The following is a 15,950-nucleotide window of genomic DNA, read 5'->3' as shown; positions in this document are numbered from 1 at the left end:
CGCCTCTCTTAGCCTAAAAGGCATAAAAGAGACGTTAAACTGAAAAAATTCATTTTATTTCGTTTTGAAATCCAATCGTAACCAAATAGTAAACAGTGATTAGGTTGTGTAGCGACATTAAATAAAAATTCTGCATTTAAGGTTGGTTTAAAGTGACAAGTTTTACCGATAGATGGCACTACTACAGTCTTTGTATCTCTCCCATGTATTTTTTTTAATCTTTCACGTAAATTCACGATTTCTCTCGCAAATTTCAACCTACAGACTTCAAATTTTTAGAAAAGGAACTTCATATTCTATCGAAGGCAACAATCCGTGCCGATTTTTTATTTAGAATTTTCTTCGTTTTTGAATTGCCTTTTTTGTTGAAATGGATATCCAAATCTTTAACAATGGAACTGTTTCAAAAATAAAGAAAATTCTAAATAAAAAAAATCGGCACGGGTTGTTCTCTTCAATAGTTTATGAAGTTCCTTCTTTAAAAATTTGAAGTCTCTAGGTTGAAATGTATAAAAGAAATTGTAAATTTTCGTGAAACGTAAAAAATACATGGGAGAGATACGAAGACTGTAGGGACATCTATCGGCAAAATTTGTTCCTTTACTAACCTTAAAGTAACATTTACACAATGAGGTATGTAAATAATTTATTACTGTTAGTACTAAAACGATAAAATTGTATGTTGTACAATTATATTGTTGTTATATGTAGTACTACTTTTGCTTGTTGCACTACAAATACGTACTTATTAACTCTCCCATGTTCCTATGTATTTCTACGTGTCAAGCATCCCCCCCAAAAAAACTAACTTTGCTGTACATTTATTCAATAATTCTGACTGCTGCTGTTAAAAGTAATCGAATATTCGTTACTGGAATATTTTCTTAGCTGCTTTTATTCGAATATTCAAACAACGGCGCCGACTTTCCAAAATTTATGTGGGTGCATATCAATGGCGGGACGTGTTAGCCTATATTTGAGGCAAGGTTTTCAGGGAAGCCTCGATATTTGATTGATTGATTTTTAGTTAAAATGTTTTATGAACACTGTCATAGGGCTGTGCTGTGATAAAGAAAATATACCAGTACTATAAGAATAAGTTGGGGTAACACGGCTGACTTAAACGCAAGAGAAACGGGTTCATACCTGGGTCCAAACTACAAATCTTGTGGGTGCGCCGTACCCACAAGGTTATTTATGTGGGTGCAGGAGCCCCGGAACACCCACATAGTCGGCGCACATGTATTCAAATAAGTGTTAGCATTATTAATCGTTATTCAACTACTCGAGTAACGAATATTCGGAAATTTCTTTATTCGAACATTTGAATTACGAATTATTCTAATTTTAACAGCACAGCCGTGTGTACGACGCAGATTGAAATATATTGTTCTTATATATATTAATACATTTTCATTCAAAATTTTCTTACTGACTGCTTAAATATTTTTCCTTTCCAAAGGCGTTTTCTATAATAGACGTTGTACGCAAAATTTTGCATGTACTTATAAAATTGACTCATACGCCACGCAGAAAAGACCAAAAAGATATATATTGTCCTGATACAATTCTATTTATAGATAAGACTAGGCAAGCGGGTATTTTATTTTAAACTACTGTACTTACAAGAACAAATTTCAAAGTTAGAATAGTTCAGAAATATTCTTCTTCTCATTATGTAATGAAAAGTTCAAGGGCAAAAGCAAAATTACTTTACGATTGTCCTTGCTGTGCTCTTGTTGCTTCGTAATACTTCATTTCTTTATATGTAAAATAGAATATCATTTAAAAAAAACTATTGACAAATTAATTACAAATGTTTAGAAAACAAGAAACTGTTTATTCTTTAAACTTAGCCATTAATTTTCTGGAAATATACATTTTTTGTTGGATCTATTGTTTAGTATGTAAATAATGGTTACATGCTATATGTTTACAGCATGTTTTCTTTCCATTTGAAATGTTACAGCTTCGCCAACTGGTGGTGGGCGGGGAATTGCCGTGTAGCAAAGAGGAAGCTGCATCTCTTGCAGGAATCCAATTACGAATCGAAGAGTCGTGGGGACGTCCGTTTGGGTCTCAAACCCCTGCCTCGGTACCACCTGCCCCGTCACCCGAAGACAGCTCGACACTAAAGCCAATATCTGAAGACAAGGTAAGTTTCCCCTATCTCACCCTCTAGTCTTATGAATACATTAAAGATAGTAAGAACAAGGTAATGAATATTTTACATCTGTACCAACAAATATGAAACGAAAACAATCAACTCTATTTTGCTCGTTTATTTAGTATTGTTTTTATTTGATATTTTAAAGAATAAAAGAATAAATATACAAGTAACATTGTATGTTACGTATTTTACTTTGAGTTTAAAATCCCGTATGTTTCCATATTAGTTTGAAACCTAGTTTATTAGTTCTATACATCTTTTGTAGTTCCCAAGTTACATCTGCAAAGATCTTCACTAGTGGCGTATTTAAGTGGGGCTTCCGGCTTAAGCCCCCCTCTCCTGGAATTTTATTTACTATTTTAAAATAAATGAAATATGTTGCAGAAGTTTCACATTTCCAGGAATAAAGTTAGCAAAGTCCCTCGAAACAAAATCGTAAATATGCCACTGATCTTCACAATACCTTTTTTAAACTGTACTTAGTGAAATCAGTGAATGTGGTATTTTTCATGCCAGAACGAGAGGGAAATTTTCATTGTGACTGCTATATATAAAAACGTACGATTTTACAAGGAAAAGAACGTTTTCCGTGGTAAGATGTACAGAATGTCCCAGTTTGAACTCGTCGAGGAAAATCATTCTCAATTGTGTGTTGTCAATGGTACACTTTAGGATTACCGTGTTCAGTAATAAACTGGCTCTTGACTGACTGGACCGATCCCACAGAGCTTGCGACGACGTACAGGTGATCTTGGCACATCCATGAGTTGCATTACGGAGGGTAGTACCCCAACAAACGTAAAATCGAACATAAATTTCACTTTATCCAAATATGGTAATTTTTACACAAAATATGAACGATTTTCAAAATGGAGTTAACTATCCTGTATGTCTATATCTTACGTGTTTGCATGCCTAACAGTTCATGCGTGTTTGTTTTCTAAACTTGATTAAAGTTTCACAACGTTGTCTTTCTGTACTTTTACGCCAACTAAGTAGTGTTCATTTTATAAACACTTTAGTGGCGCTTTACATATTTTATTGTATCAAAAGATCCAATATATATATTTCAATCAAAAATTTTCTTGGTACGCCTTATATCTGTACGCCTATATATAGTGTACGCAAACCCAAACTATCACTCAACTCAGCATGATGTGCTTATTCCGTAGAAAATACGAAAACTCGATTTAGGGGCTGTTCAAACATTTTGTGCCCTCTGATCCAAAAACTAATTATTGGCGAAGTCGCAATCTTTTGATGCATTTTTTTGGATCATTCGTAAAATTCTTGTTTAAAAGAAATAAAATAATTATTCGTTTCTTCTAAATCATTCTCACAAAGAAAATATATGATCTCATACTATCTAGTAAAATAATATTTTTATTCGTGTACGCATGTATAGAATATATTTATATACATTAGTATACGCATGTATATAAATATGAAAGAGTATTAAGATGAGACTAACTACTGTACATTCAACGGTCTCGGGCCTCTACTACGGCCACCTGACCCTACTACTATCTTGGAACTGCATTACATTAAATACCGGAACGTAAAGAGTTACGGTACGGCGCCGTATAGGTTACTTTTGGAATATAAACAATGGAATAAAATATTATCGTAAATAGAAGATAAATAATTATGAGATCTTAAATATCTCCGGGAAAACCACGTTAAACGTGTAAATCTAATAGAGTGATTAAACAATGATAGAAGAATGTTTCGATTGACATATGAGGCCTCTAGAATGGCAAGAACGTTTGCGTCAGTTGTTAGTTTCGGTCGGATATGAAGACTTAAGCAGTTCATAGGGGTCGATACTACTTATATTCGAATTGAAATTTCATTTGTGTCCGTGATGTATGAACTACAGATACTCTCAGTGATTATAGATGAAGGATCATAGAATATGCTGACACGTAAAAGTAAAATGGACATATTGGCGCATTCGTTGTTGCTATGTTGTGTGGAGTGCTCTGATGGTAGAAATTTAAAAAGTGTACGAAAACAGAGAAAAATATTCTATAGTTGTGATTATCTCATTTTCTCTCTCTCTCTCTCTCTCTCTCTCTCTCTCAGAACCACTGCAGCTAGAAGAGGATCTTTCGTTTTAGGCGCATCACGCACTTCGATCCTCAGTTGTGTTTGTTTTCATCGTTGGTTCGTTTCATACAGAGACTGAGGAAAATGTCGATTCTAGCTAAGTTATCAAGATAAAGTTGAGCTACAAATTAACCGAACTTTTCTTATCAGCATTAACACTGTGAGAAAAACATTAGCGCCACGTTCGTACTGTAAATGAGTGAAAAGTGGCTACTCTTACAAAGGATTAGCCAGTTGCCATTGACAACATGAGGCGCAAGAAAATTCCCTTAAATAATGTTACTTGTAGCTCTTGATTTTCAGGGGGAGAGACCTCCTGAATAGCATACACTGACCAGACGAACTGATTTTCGCAGTACAGTACTGTTGTTCAAAATGCTGTCCTGCGTGCTGAGAAAGGGTTGCCATAATTTTTCGATCCAAAATACGGACAAGCCTTAAAATGATGACCCATCAAAGACACGGTGAATAAACACAGAATAAATATTTTGAAATTCCTTACCTAAAAATCACCTTTGTAGATTATCAGACAATTGTTTACTGTAATACTTAAAACACTATTGGAAACTAACATATTTAATTTATTTTTATTATTAATACAAATATAATAAATCATGCCATTAAATTACGTATATTAAATCTAACCAAAATAATCTTGGTATGGAAAAATGAGACACTTTAAAAACATAACTTATTTTATTAATAGTAACTAATAGTAACTAAAGTATAAGTTATATGATGAAAACACAATTCTTTTCATCCGAGATTTTAGCGATTCCCGACTCGGAAATTTTAGGACATCTCCAAAAACTGTCAAATATGAACATTTTCCTATTTCATGCTTTGTACGATACGAACACGGACGCAGATCCAAAAAAATACAAACAGTCCGTACAAAATACGGACATATGGCAGCCCTATGCCGAGAAGATGACTAGAAAACATAATTTTTTTATGTCCTGAATGAGTTAACTTGTTTGCAATATTTTAACGTTTCGTTCTTTATTCACAACATTTCGAATCTTTTCCTGAGTGATGAACCTCTGTGTTTTTCTTAACACTCCTTAAAAGATTAGGGAAGGAAAACAATCATCAAACCATTGTTTTGCAATAAATTGTTTTTTTACTGACAATGAGAAGGGCTTGTTCAGATATCGGTAATGTAGGAGAGGTTTCTTTTTCAACTTACGATAGTGATGCTAGCCAAGTTAAGTAGAAGTTCCTTCGTGTCGGTCTAAATTTTCCCTCTTTCCTTAAAATAATCCTACGCTCCGAAAATCGATTTTTAAAAAGAGTCTTTAGCCCTACACGAAGTTTCACTGCACGTTCATAAACATAAATCACTTTGTCATTCATGAAAGCATTTGGAGTTGTGTTAAATTATTTCAATACTTTTGTTCAGTACTTAAAAAAAGAAAAGAAAAGAAAAACGAATGATTAACTTAAGGTTAACATTAAATGAAATAAGAACATGCGTATTGCCGACGCAGCAAACTATCATATACTCGTACTATTATATTTATGTACCTATTTTCGTTTCTCAGAATCTGGTCAACGTAGAACAGCAATGTCTTATGCACCAACTAATGATGCGAGATGGAGAATTTTCCACAGAAAATTTTCCACTATATTTTTCCGGAAATTTTCCGTTTTAAACAAATATCAGTGATCAAGTAACAATTCCTCATTAGCCATAAAATTGGTTGAATTTATGTATAGAAATGATAAAAAGTGAATGATCATTTAAAGAATCCGAAAATTTCATGGCTCAGAAAATTTCCAATAATATGTAGGAACAAGTGAAACAATTTTTCATAAATTGATAAATTTTCTGTCGTTTTGGAAAAATTGAAAAACTTTTATCATTTTGAAGCAAAAAGTAAAACTTTTTGTGAATCAGAAAGTTTTATTGCTCTGTAGAAACACGGAAAGGAATTCTTATGGATCGGAAATTTTCACTACGACGTAGAAACAAGTGGTAAAACTTTTCATAAGCCGTACAATTTTGAATGTTATGTATAGTGATGTTGGGTGGAAAATTTTCCATTATATTTAACTGCACATTGAGCTATAAAATTGAATTCCTGTAGAGGAAAGTTAGACAGTAGCAAATTATAATTTTCCATTAGCTTTCTAGAACCGGAAAATTTTCTAATATTTAGAGTTGGCAAGTAAAAATTTGGATAGTGTTTCTCTCTCTTTCTCTCTCTCTCTTTTTTTCTCTCTCTCTCTCTTTCTCTCTTTCTTTCTTTCTTTCCCTCTTTTCTGTATATGTGTGTGTATGTGTAAAGTGCAGGGAACATAGACCGAGTTCGTAGAGTACAAATGTCCCATCCCATTGTTTAAAATGTAACAAAAAGCGAAAAGAAACCTTTGTGATTTTTTTTTTCAAAAACAGAAAATTCCACTATTTCTTCACATATATGTCTCCCTGTGTAATGAAATAACCACATAAAAGTGCCTTATAAAGATTATTTTTGTAACAGAAAATAAGAAATACTTTTATTTTATTGTGTTTAACACTCGTAAATTATAACTTCAATATTGGAGTTGTGTATAATTAACATCTTAGAGCAGATATTTTAGACCTATATTGTAAAGTTGCCATTATTATGTATAAAAATGAATTAGAAATAATAACTATTCGATAGTACAAGATGTAACAAAAAAAAAAAGAAATATATTTTATTTTGTAAATTAAAATAAAATTACTTGTTGCTTTTAGAGCGCAGCGCTAATAGCGCAGCTTTTTAAGTTTCTTTTATTATTTTATTCGAAGAAAAACCACACAAGTCAGTTTGCTTATTAGTTACATTTTATTTTCTCTTCTGAATGAATATATGAATAAATAAATGTTTATTTCCAGAAAATGTTCAGTATTTGTTTTCATGAGTTACTTAAACTGGAATTTTGGGTAGTCAAAAATTTACAGTAGGTATTTTATATTATATCTACTTATTTATATATGTTGCAAATATGTAAATTCAGAAAAGTAATAAAACTTTGAGAAAACTTCGTCTTACGTGTATTAAACAGACGAAATATGATTTTCTGAAATCAAAGGTGAATTCTGAGGGAAGAACACATTGAAACTTTGGAAACATTTTTGCAGAAATGAAGAATCGTTAGATTTTCACTTCATGACACTTCTTTCAGACAATATTTATTACCAATAAATTTTACGGCTAAACAACGATGTGGAATAAGTAGAGTATGTTTTTATGAATCGGAAAATTTTCTGGAAAATTTTCCACACTGTTTTTTTGCCAACATGCTCACTTTTATTTTTTAATGTGAGCACACTATATGAATCTTCCTGTATAATCACCGAGAATGTCATTTGTTTATATACAGCGGATACGAGCAAAATTTCAATACGAATATAAGAGCAGCCTTATGTGCTTCTCAAGTATTCATACCCGTTGGCACTATGTCGTTGCTATTTTAGTGACCTCATAGAAGAATTTGAGAGAAATATATTGTAGTGGCCAGATGGATGTTGGTACTGAAGTACTATGATGACTCGCAATCACATGACGATAAACTAATGAAATGTCAAAGGATTGTATTTATTCATTGTAAGAATGTGGATACTTAATTCGTACCAATGAACTCATTAATATATTGTTCTTTCGAATTTCAGGAGAGCTTCCTTCTTCCGGTTCCCAGCTTCAGTCCTCGAATGGCACGGCCCGTGAGCCCTTTAGCGGAAGAAGCAGAAGGTGGCAGCGAAGAGGGTGACGGTGACGCAGGAGGCCCTTTGGGGAAAAAGGGCACTGGGGTTAAAGTTCAAGGACAAATGAAGACAAGCCTTTTACGAAAATGCTACCCATCGAGTTCTGCCCAGGTGCCATTCCTACCCGCTGGTCGGTTAGAAGACTGCTTGCCCCCTTGTTATCACGGAGCCAAAACAATGGGGAAACTCATCAAGGTAAGTTGAAGTAGACGATAGCATTGTTGTTACACAAATGTGTAGACGATAAGTATGTTGCTGCTTGTGATTTGTTTTAATCACATACATATTTTTTTATTGTCCTGATAATAATTGGTTTTTACTAGCCCTGGAATTTATTACTGTATTATTAGTGTTGTTATTATTTGTTCATATGCCATTCTACAATGTGATCCAGTCCGGTGAGGCAACGATCTACTATCATAGTGTGTTTCATCAAGAATCGAAACTTTTGGTGGGACATCTTTCTAATTTTCATTTTATTCTTCTCTTTCATTTTTCTTTTTCCTTTTCCTTTTTTTTTAAGAATATGAATCTTTTTTCTCATCTGGAAGCTTTTAAATTATTTTTTTCCGAATCAGTGGAAAAATGAAATAAATTCTTTTAGTTTAACGTCCCACGTCATGCCTTTTAGGCTAAAGGAGACGGATGACGAAGGCAAGTGAATGATGATGAAAAAGTTTGTGTAATCAGAATGTAGGAAAAAACGAAGAGTACCCCAAGAAAACCCAGAGACATGATGTTGTCCATCACAAGCTTGCTTGGCTGGAGATCAAACCAGGGAGCCCAAGCGCCAGAGGTAAACACTCTGCCATTGAGCCACCGTGCCCCCCCCCCGAATTACTGAAGCCATCAGAGCTGAATATTCTTGTGGGAGGTACATGGCTCAGTGATAAAGTATAGCTCTGATTCGAGTTATCTCTGGTTCTACGCCAAGTAAGTTTGTAATTAACAGCATCGTGTCTGTGAGTTTCCTCGAGGTTCTCCCGTTTCCTTCCACGTTCTTATTCCACCAATTCTATTTTACAAACATTCACTTTCATTAATCATCCGTTTTCTTTAGCCTGAAGTGCATAATCGTAAGACGTTGAATTAGGAATTTCGTCTCATTCCCTTTTTTTTTCAATATTCTTACAACAAACACATCTGGATTGATAGAGAATTCATTCCCCCCTCTCCCCCCTCTCTCTCTCTCTCTCTCTGAAGAATGAAAAATGTGTTATTTAGATCTTTCAGTATACGACCCTAAATGTTAAACCTAAGGACAAGAAATGTACCTCAGTACGATATCTCTTATTTAGCCCTTTCTATACCACATAATCTTTCACAAAATCTCTTAACATAATCCTCAATTATTCATCTACTGAAAACCTCTTGGAACACATCTGCCTGAAGCAACTTTCCAAAATCTAATGGCTTTATTAAAATTAACTAAAAACTTAGTTATAACATATTTTCTTTAACCACTACGTAAGCTCATATGACATGTATTTCTTTAAACAAGCACTATCTACCTCATTGATTTGACCATTACTCATTTTCAATTGCTAACATTCTCCTTGATAAATTTAAAATTTCTTCCACGTTTTCCGTCAAGATATCTCTCTTTAATTTATTCTCCTCTTTTTTTTTAACTTCGTCTTCTTGCTTTTATTAGCAAATTCAAAATATTTTCTGTTCTATATTTCTCGTGGGTTCCTGTCACTCACGAGACATCACCCACGTAACGTGGGTTCCTGTCACCACGGCATGGCGCGTACTCAGATTGCGGATCGAGGAGAAGGCCTCTAGATGTAGAGGCTAGTTGCGAATATACTGAATAAGCAGTCACGGACAGCCGACTAGAAGTCGTCCTCCAGCTTGGGGGTTTGGGTAAGGCTAACAACCTCATTCTGTAAAGAAAAAAAAAAGCACTTGTTCAGAAATATTTACAAAAGCCTCGGACAAGGACTGATAACTTGGCACGACCTCAGCAAAGGAAAATGGACATGAGATTTGGAACTTGAAATATTAGAAGTCTTTATAGGGCAGGCGCGTTAAAATCCGTAACGAGTGAGTTAGAGAAATACAGGATGGACGTAGTAGGAGTTCAGGAAGTTAGGTGGGAAGGAAATGGATCTGAAAATTCCGGAAATTTTACGTTCTTTTACGGGGAAGGAAATAAAAATCACCAGTTAGAAACAGGGTTTTTCGTTCACAAACGAATATTACCAGCAATTAAACGGGTTGAATTTGTTACTGACAGACTTTCTTTTATTACTCTTTAAGGAACGGTGGTGTTATATTATTGTTTTAAATGTACATGCCCCAACTGAAGATAAGGATGATGATATAAAAGACAGTTTTTACGAAGAAGTGGAACGGATATTTGACCAACTCCCGCGATACCATATGAAAATTCTATTAGGGGATTTCAATGCGAAGGTAGGACGAGAGGATATTTTCAAACCGATTATAGGGAACGAAAGTCTGCATAAGGAAAGTAATGACAACGGTGTTAGACTCGTGAACTTTGCAACATCCAAAAACCTAATCGTGAAGAGTGCAAAATTCCCACATCGCGACGTCCATAAATACAATTGGACATCACCAGACGGAAAAACACACAATCAAATTGATCACGTTTTAGTAGATAGAAGAAGACAATCTAGCATAATTGATGTCCGGTCGTTTAGAGGGGCTGATTGTGACACTGATCACTACCTGGTAGCAGCGATAATACGAGAGAGATTATCGTTGAATAAAGGTAATATTCATTGTCCTAGGTAGAGATTCAATTTAAAGAAATTAGAAGAGAGCCAGGTAAGAGAGGAATACCAGATTGAAGTTTCGAATAGATTCTCGGCTTTAAAAGATTCGGAGTGCACTAGTGTTGAGGATACCTGGATTGAAATTAGAGATAACATTAAAATTTCAGCAAAAGAAAAATTGGGACATGCGGAAATACGTAGGAACAAACCATGGTTCGACCAGGAATGCATTAAACTAGCAGAGAAGAGAAAACAGGCAAAATTACGTTGGCTACAAAATCCGAATGAAATAACTACACAAAATTTCGCTGATACCAGGCGGGAAACTTCCAAAACTTTTGGAACAAAGAAACGCGATTTTTTGAAAGCTAAAATTAAGGAACTTGAAGATAATAGTAAAAATAAAAACATCCGGGACATGTATAAGGGGATCAGCGAATTTAAGAAAGACTCTCAACCTCGTGCTTATATATTAAAGAAATCTGACGGTACAGTTCGCACTGGTACGGATAGCATCTTAAATAGATGGAAAGATTTCTTTGACGATTTGCTTAACACGCAACCAAAAACTAGTGTGCGTGGAGAAAAGGAGATACACACCGCAGAACCGTATATTGCAGAACCCAACCGAATAGAAGTAGAAACCGCTATAAAGAAATTAAAGAAACACAAATCTCCGGGTATAGATGAAATTCCGTCTGAGTTAATTTTAGCTGGAGGCGAAAAAATTGTGGAACAAGATACACAAACTCATTCTCCTTATCTGGAACAAGGAAGAATTGCCAAAAGAGTGGAAAGAATCAATCATTGTTCCAATTCACAAGAAAGGCGACAAAACTGACTGTAATAATTATCGAGGCATTTCTCAATCTGTTAACATCCTATAAAATCCTTTCAAATATTCTATTAGCAAGATTGACCCCATACGCAGATGAAATTATTGGAGATTATCAGTGCGGATTTAGACGAAATCGATCAACTATCGACCAAATATTTACTATTCGCCAAATACTCGAAAAAAAGTGGGAATACAATACCCCGGTACATCAACTATTTATTGATTTTAGAAAGGCGTACGACTCGGTTAGGAAAGAAACATTATACAACGTTCTTACAGAACTTGGAATACCGAGAAAGCTAATTAGATTAATTAAGATATGTTTCAATGAATCCCAAAGTAAAGTCTGGGTAGGAAAATTTTTGTCCACGAGCTTTCACGTCTAAAATGGCCTGAAACAAGGAGATGCGTTATCACCATTATTATTTAACTTTGTTCTGGAATACGCTATAAGGAAAATCAAAGATAACAACCAGGGCCTAGAGTTGAACGGTATTCACCAGGTGATGGCATATGCTGATGATGTAAATTTAATAGGGGATGATAGGAGAACAATAGAAAGAAATGCGGAGATCTTATTAAACGCTTGCAGGGACATGGATTTAGAAGTAAATGCAGAGAAAACTAAATACATGGAAGTGCGTCGGGACCGTAATACAGCAAATTATGGATGCGTTAAAATATTAAATAATACTTTTGATAAAGTGGATAGTTTCAAATATCTAGGACCAATATTAACAAACGAAAATCATATTCACGAAGAAATTAAATATCGACTAAAAGCAGGGAATTCGTGTTACTATTCGGTTCAAAATCTCTTGTCGTCGCGAATTCTGTCGAGGAATTTGAAGCTTAAAACATACAAAACTATAATCATGCCTGTTGTTCTATATGGTTGCGAAACATGGTCGCTTACTCTGAGGGAAGAACAAACATAGACTGAAAGTATATGAGAACAAAATCCTGAGACGAATATTCGGACCCAAGAGGAACGGGAATGGGGAATGGCGGAAACTTCATAACGAGGAACTACATAATTTATACGGTTTACCCAACATTGTTAGGGTCGTCAAGTCTAGGAGACTTAGGTGGGCAGGTCATGTAGCTAGAATGGAAGAAAGTAGAAACGCTTTCAAAGTCTTGACTGGAAGACCAATTGGAAAACGACCATTAGGAAGACCTAGACGCAGATGGGAGGACAATATTAAGATGGATCTCGATGAGATTGGAAAAAAAAATAGAAACTGGATGCAGTTAGCTAAGGATAGAAGTCAGTGGAGAGCTTTTGTGAACGCGGCATTGAACTTCAGGGTTCCTAGGCCATAGAGTTAGTCTACATTTCTCATTTTCTCGTCATAGCATCTATATATATATTTAGATGCGTCCTGTGGTCATTATCCTACTTTTAGCACCTTATATCCTATCTTTATACAGTATAGAGTCTAAAAGTAAATCCTTTTACTCTTTTACAATACGTACATAAAGCTGTACAAACAGAGAAAGCGTAGGAAACGAAGTTCAGATATTATCTAACTCTCCAACGTAGGAGTCGAAGGAGTCCAGTTATTCGTTCGATCGCTGCACTAAATTTGAAACCATTTCTCGAAGATTTTTTTTTTTTTTAACTTTTACATAATTTCTTGTACTATGGTTCATTTAACTTCAATATTGGCTCTTTATATAGGGCCATTTCTTTTGGTGTTGGGAACAGCCGACTATTGAAAAGTCTTTTTGGATATGTTCTAGCTCCTCTATGGTATCTCTTTGTTTCACAGGTAATGCAAAAATACTTGTTGGAAAATATGTTGCAGGCAAATCATGTGTTTCTCAACGCTTATACTAAACTAGTTTTTTTCACTTTTTATTATGCAAATCTATATTGACAGCATATCAAACGAGGCATAAGCTTTGCAGCACTCGCTCCCTGACCCTGTCCCTAGCGCCTCACTGCCCGACATAACTGTGGAACGTAAAATTGAAAGATTTAATTTCCTTCAATTTTCCATTCGACATCGTAGGGTCTATCGGAGTTGTTCTGAGGGCGAAAGGTCATATTAATCTAAGTTGCACTTTTTCCAGGTGTTTCTTTTATTTTGGTACTTATCCTATGAGTTGTAGGCAGGAAACGAAAGTATTTCTTGAGAGAATTAATGATCCCAGTAATGCTACCTGGAATCCAACTATCGTCTATCTATGCAATTGTGATGGAAAGACTTACTATGAAATGTAAAGTTACAAGCGTAAAAGAAACTAAATTGAGTGCCATATGTAATTTAAACTTTGCATTGCATTTCGCTTTCAGTAACATTCGTTGGCTATTCCTAAATTTAGTAAGGAAACGATGGAAAATTCACGTGCATTCCCAAATAATCAAAAAGAGGAAATTGTTCTTCCACTATCCTTATGTACTAGTGCAATTCTCATATTTCTTTCTTTCTTTCTTTCTTCCTTTCTTTCTTTCTTTCTTTCTTTCATTCTTTCTCTCTTTCTCTCTCTCTCTCTTTCTTTTTACCTATTCACTCACTTACACATATACGCACTTTCCCCATCTGAATTTATGTTAATTTTTCTGCGTGTTTATGCGTATATGTAATAATGCTAATGGAAAGAATTCTCCGTACTCGACCAATTTGCTTTGTTATATTTCCGTATTTTAACTTCACCTTTAAAAGTGTATAAAAAAAACGGTACAAATACGTAAAATTAGAAAAATAATGTTGAGCAGCTGTCCTAAATAGAACGGTCTGTTCGTTCTTCCAGTTCAATGAAAAGTGCTTATATAAATTCACAGAATACTACAAGAAAAAAATCCTTCTGCTCCCTTTTTTCTGGACGAACTCTATTACGTAAAGGGAGATAGCAGTAACAAAGCTAATTACCCATAGTTGTAGCAATAATGTGCGGTAACTTTGTGGGAAACTTTTTTCCCCGCTAACTTCTCCGTTTCTCTAGTCCAGTCATTATTAGTATCTTCTACAGAGAGGAAGAGGAAGCGAATACATGTTGGTCAGAGTGAGGCGACCATTGTATATATAAACACAAGAATCTCTGTAGGAGGTTTGTGTATTAAAAGGGGGAAGGATCAGAGAGTGATAGTGTACGTAGAAATCGCTTGTAATGAACCCTTGGACAACAAGGAAGATGAGTTCCCTACCTGTGGTCAACCTCTAATATGACAGGTAACTGAAAACAAAACCTATAAAAATAGTACCTTTTAGGAATAGTTTAATCACCCAGAACATGGAAGTTGTTGGTATACAGATTGCTCATTTATTACCTTGTCTTCTAGAGGTTTGGTCGAAGCTTTTGATGTCCGTAGAAGGGAATCAACTCTCAATATATACTGCCTTTATTCTCTACCGTCACCTGTCCGTTCCCAATTTTATCTTCCTCGAACATCATTCTCTCCCTATAAACAAAAGTGAGTAGTGAGTGTTTATATGTGATTGCCAGAACTCCAATATTCAAAGGTATCTACGGGTATTCACTGCTATCCACTCGAATTACACCGGTGGTTATAGACAATTTTCACTGAAAGTACAACTGGATGCTGCCCTCTTCACTGATCTAGTGGCTAGCACGCGCATCTTTGATGTACACGGTGCCAAGTTCGATTCTCTGTAGGAGAGCTTTGAAACTTAAACACATATTGTTGATACTAAATATAAAGTAAAATATTTACATGTAGAATGAAGATACATTCTTCCACTGTTTTTCAATGTAGCCACCATCTCTGTTTAGACACTTATCTAGGTGGAAAATCCATTTCTCAAAACTCTGATGATAGAAGGTAGGATTCTTATCACGAAGTCGTGTTTAGACCGCATGCTTGACCTAGTTATGTGATGCAAGACATTTGCCATGCCCATGTTTAAAAAAGAAAATTTAAAAAAGATGGAAATCGGGCAGAACCAGATTCTGGTTGTACTGTGGATGCGAAAGAATTTCCCAGTTCCGCCGTTGCAAAGATTCTCTGACACATGAGCTATATGCGGGTGCGCATTATCCTGTAACAAGCGCATCGTCTTGCCTAACAGTTGAGGAGGCCTTGTGCGTTTAACAAATCTTTTCAGTTTCCGGAGTATTGCCTGATGCGCCGATTATGTGGTTAGAGACACAAATATCCACCAGGACTACACTATAGATATCTCGAAAGATCGTTATCATCAGTTTGTCTCATATACATTTAATAAAGTATTTTTGATGTGCTTTAGTGTAGCCATACTTTTAGTGCGCGTGCTTTTGTAGTCCCGGGTACGGTTCTGGATGGGAGCATAGAATTTTCTGTGTTAGCTAAACATACTGGTAATAAGGTAATTGAGGAATTAGATGAATCAAGAGGTAGTGACC

The 15,950-nt window shown here is 35.2% G+C and overlaps 1 protein-coding gene across 1 annotated transcript in view; it reads left to right on the top strand.

Moving 5' to 3' along the window:
* LOC145689995 (uncharacterized) overlaps window positions 1-15,950 on the top strand; it is a 690,354-nt gene that overhangs the window by 521,118 nt on the left and 153,286 nt on the right. The window contains exons 18-19 of the mRNA XM_081764461.1: window positions 1,970-2,155; window positions 7,923-8,210. Coding sequence (XP_081620587.1) covers window positions 1,970-2,155; window positions 7,923-8,210 — 474 coding nt within the window. The remainder of the gene's footprint in view (window positions 1-1,969; window positions 2,156-7,922; window positions 8,211-15,950) is intronic.

Source organism: Thermobia domestica, chromosome 1, assembly GCF_964235325.1.
Source record: "Thermobia domestica chromosome 1, izTheDome1.hap1.1, whole genome shotgun sequence".
NCBI classification, from domain to species: Eukaryota; Metazoa; Arthropoda; class Insecta; order Zygentoma; family Lepismatidae; genus Thermobia; species Thermobia domestica.
This window is presented reverse-complemented; position numbering and strand designations above follow the sequence as displayed.